Here is a 3,992-nt window from a genome sequence, read left to right as displayed (position 1 = left end):
CGGAGGTAACGTTTAAGCTCGATTGTACCATAATTTGCTTGCTTTATAAAGTTTAAACTAATCAAAGGAAATTATTTTGATGAACAGATCACACGTACAGTACTGGACAGCACGCATTATAATATAGACTACACATCAAAATTATAAAAGTCTGAGTACTCCAAAATAAACTTATAATTACAAATTACAAATTACAAATTATAAAATAAACTTTTCTAAAAAGTTGTTTTTTAAAAAATGATTTTATTCTTTAAATATGCTAAAAAATAGATTTTTGTTTTACCAATCAGAAAGTGTTTTAGGGTTAAGAAAGTTTTTTGTTTTTTTTTAGATTATTGTTATATTTTAAGGTGAAAATGCTAACATTTAGGTTTTTAGAGTTTAAATTATCTAGACCCCAATTTTCCATTGTTACAGTGGGTAACATGTTGTTTATTCAAATGTACAGTATGTTTTTCATTTGTTTTAGATAAATAACATGTTGTAAAACATAGGCTTAGCCTTTTTTAGGTCTTACACTTTTTTTTTAATTATTTCATTTTTTGTATTTTATAATTAAACTATATTTAAAAAATTATTAAAATAATATATGATTATGCCATATTTTTCAAATAAAATTAAAGTTTTTATGTTAATATCAATGATTACTTTTTGAATAATTATACATAAATCTGACTTGCATATTAAAATAAAAAACTCATAAATAGTTAATATAAGAGTTTTTTTTATATGGTTCTGAAATTACCGAACATATAAATCTTTAATAATTTTAAAATTTAGAAGACTCCAAATAATAATTTTTCAAAATCAAATCAAAAATATGACGAATTAAGTTTATATACTATAATTTGCTATGATTTCATGGGATACATTGGGAAATAATATCTAAAATTTTGCAATTACTGTTTTTGCCAGATTGAGTGGGGTCAATTGGCATTCCGTGGATGCAATTACAATCGTAAATAATAGGATAATATATAGCTGCCATCTCTAGATTCCTAGACACAATGATATCTCCAAATGAACCACGACTCTCTCAAATACTTAAAAAGTCAAATGACTTCTGCAGAAGACAAGGTAGCAGTATCCCTACAATCCAAATCTGTGTCCACACTGTTGTTTTTTTTTAATAAACCAATCTTGGCGTATAATTCATGTTAGAGACCCCATTAGAATCTCCCTTCAAAGCTTTGTCTTGCAATAAAATTCCCTTTTATAGGACTTCACCCAACCAAAATCAGAAATCTAAACCGAGGCCCCATGTTCTCCTTCCGGTGGCTCCTTGGTGCCTTGCACCTCACTATTTGGGGTCCAGTCACACTGACCATGACCCGTGCCATGCTACCACCGCCCCCGGTTCAATGCAACGACGCTGGCTGCACCCTTTTCAACTCCTATGGTGTGTGGAATGATAGAAAAGATTGCCATGTTCCAAGCATCACTTACCCTACGACAGAAGAAGAGCTGAGGTTAGCTGTTGCACGTGCTAATCAAAATAACCTCAAGGTGAAGGTGGTTAGCCGATTTTCGCACACAATACCAAAGTTGGCCTGCCCAGATGATGCACAGCATGGCAACTCAATGTTGATAAGCACATTGAAGTATAATTCTAGCATTGAAATTGATGCCGCTAATTTAGCCGTGACAGCTGATGCGGGCGTAGGTCTACGCGAGCTTATCGATGAGGTTGAGCGATCTGGATTGAGCTTGGTGCCAGCACCATATTGGGAGGGTGTGAGTGTTGGAGGAGTAATTAGTACTGGGGCACATGGGAGTTCTTGGTGGGGAAAAGGTGGAGCCGTCCACGACCATGTTATTGGCCTTAACCTTATCGTCCCCGCAAGAGAGTCTGAAGGATATGCTAAAATTATCAGAATTGGAGCCAAAGATCCCCTCTTGAATGCAGCAAAAGTATCATTGGGAATGCTGGGTGTCATCTCCAAGGTTAGTTTCAAATGCTTTCATTTTGTAACCATCCTAGACTCCAACATTATGATCATGATGTTCAATTTTTCTACTTGGTGAATTTATTGAATAACAATAAATCCTAAATGACTAATAGGTGAAGCTGTCTCTAGAGCCAGCATTCAAAAGAAGCGTAGCATATAATTTCACAGATGATGCTCACATAGAGGATATATTCATGGATCATGGTAAGAAATATGAATTTGCTGATGTTACTTGGTACCCATCAAGGCATACAGCTGTGTACAGATATGATTACAGAGTTCCCTTAAGCACCTCTGGTAATGGAGAATATGATTTCCTTGGATTTCAGCCTAACTCAATTGTGGTCTCCAAAGCAACTAGATCATCAGGTACTGCTCTTCTTTCTCTTCTGTTTCTAATTATGTTGTCGTCAAATACATGCCAAAAAGGATTCTCTTTTCCACTTATATATGGATTTGAAAATATGCAGAGAAATTACTGGAGAGTGCGCGTAATGTGAATGGAAAGTGTGCCTTGGCAACCACATTTGTGGGGTTTAAGAAGTTAGTGGCCAACGGATTGAAGAATGGCCTAATCTTTACAGGCTATCCAGTGGTGGGTCATCAGGGAAAAATGCAGACCTCAGGTTCATGTTTATATTCAACAAAGATCGACACCTCTTGTGCGTGGGATCCAAGAATCGGTGGTCTGTTCTTTTACGAGACAACAGCAATATTTCCTGCTTTAAAATTTGGAGATTTTCTCCGCGATGTGAAGAAACTGAGAGACCTTAAACCAGAGAACTTTTGCGGGGTTGACATCTACAATGGTTTCCTGATACGTTTCATCAAGGCTTCTCAGGCATATCTAGGCCAATCTGAGGACTCAATAGTCCTTGATTTTAACTATTATCGTGCTGATGATTCTTCAACTCCAAGGCTAAACCAAGATGTATGGGAAGAAGTGGAGCAAATGGCATTCTTCAAGTATGGGGCAAAACCACATTGGGCTAAGAACAGGAATTTGGCATTCTTGGATTTGCAGCACAAGTATCCTAATTTCAGCAAGTTTCTAGCAGCAAAGAAGCAACTGGACCCTAAGAACATGTTCTCCGGTGAATGGTCAGATGAGATATTATATGGTAAAGAACCTGCGAAAGCTGATGGATGTGCCTTAGAGGGGCAATGTATATGCTCAGAGGATATACACTGTAGCCCAAAAAAGGGGTACTTCTGTGAACAAGGTCTAGTTTATAAAGAAGCTAGGGTCTGCAGGTATTCATCATCAGCCACAAAAGGGGCAATACTATCACATTTTGACTCCCACCAAACATAATTATTGTACGCATCGATCATTGTTGCTGTTCCACAATGTGAAACGGATTCAGTTCATAATAATGATTAAAAATAAAATAAAATGGATGACAACTGAAAAGTATATGGCATGGCTTACTAAAATCCATGCCCATGGTGGACTCGATGAGTGGAGCACTTGTATCGTGGACTCTCTTTTTTCATAGAATATTTCTCTCTTTTTTTTTTTTCTTTTATTGCTTTGATGGGACAACCTGATGAGATTTGTCCGTATTTAACTTGATAGAAGTCAATATTATCAAATTCCGTTAAACTTTAGATAAGATTTGAATTAATTTTTATTTTTTAAAAAATAATATTAATTTATATCAATTAAAATTAACCCGAGATTACTTAACAAGGGTCATAGTTTTATGCCTTTATTATAATCCTAATTTAGCCATTTGTGTCATTTTCTTTATTTTTTTTCCTTGGAATAATTGGAGTTCCATCCATAAATAAATAATTCTAAGCATGTTATTTTAGATAATATCAATTTTAGATAATATCATTTTGATGGGACAATCTAATTTATCCGTATTTAACTATATAAAAGTTAATATTGTCAAATATAATTAAAATTTAGAAAAGATTCAAATTTATATATTTTTATTTAAAAATAATATTATTTTAAATTAACTAGAATCAAATTCAAGTTAACTCAATTTATTTATTATCAAAACGAGTTTTATACCTTTAGTAAAATCCCAT

At 34.3% G+C, this 3,992-nt stretch overlaps 1 protein-coding gene across 1 annotated transcript; it reads left to right on the top strand.

Moving 5' to 3' along the window:
- The first annotated feature begins 1,027 nt into the window (after nt 1–1,027).
- On the top strand, nt 1,028–3,475 carry LOC133674032 (L-gulonolactone oxidase 3). Its single transcript, XM_062094986.1, has 3 exons — nt 1,028–1,944; nt 2,063–2,318; nt 2,420–3,475. The coding sequence occupies exons 1-3, from the start codon at nt 1,261–1,263 to the stop codon at nt 3,262–3,264; spliced, it is 1,785 nt and encodes a 594-aa protein (XP_061950970.1). The 5' UTR covers nt 1,028–1,260; the 3' UTR covers nt 3,265–3,475.
- Nucleotides 3,476–3,992: the final 517 nt, after the last annotated feature.

This window comes from Populus nigra, chromosome 15 (genome assembly GCF_951802175.1).
Source record: "Populus nigra chromosome 15, ddPopNigr1.1, whole genome shotgun sequence".
Lineage (NCBI taxonomy): Eukaryota > Viridiplantae > Streptophyta > Magnoliopsida > Malpighiales > Salicaceae > Populus > Populus nigra.
The sequence above is the reverse complement of the archived record's forward strand: the minus strand, read 5'-3'. Positions and strand labels throughout refer to the sequence as shown.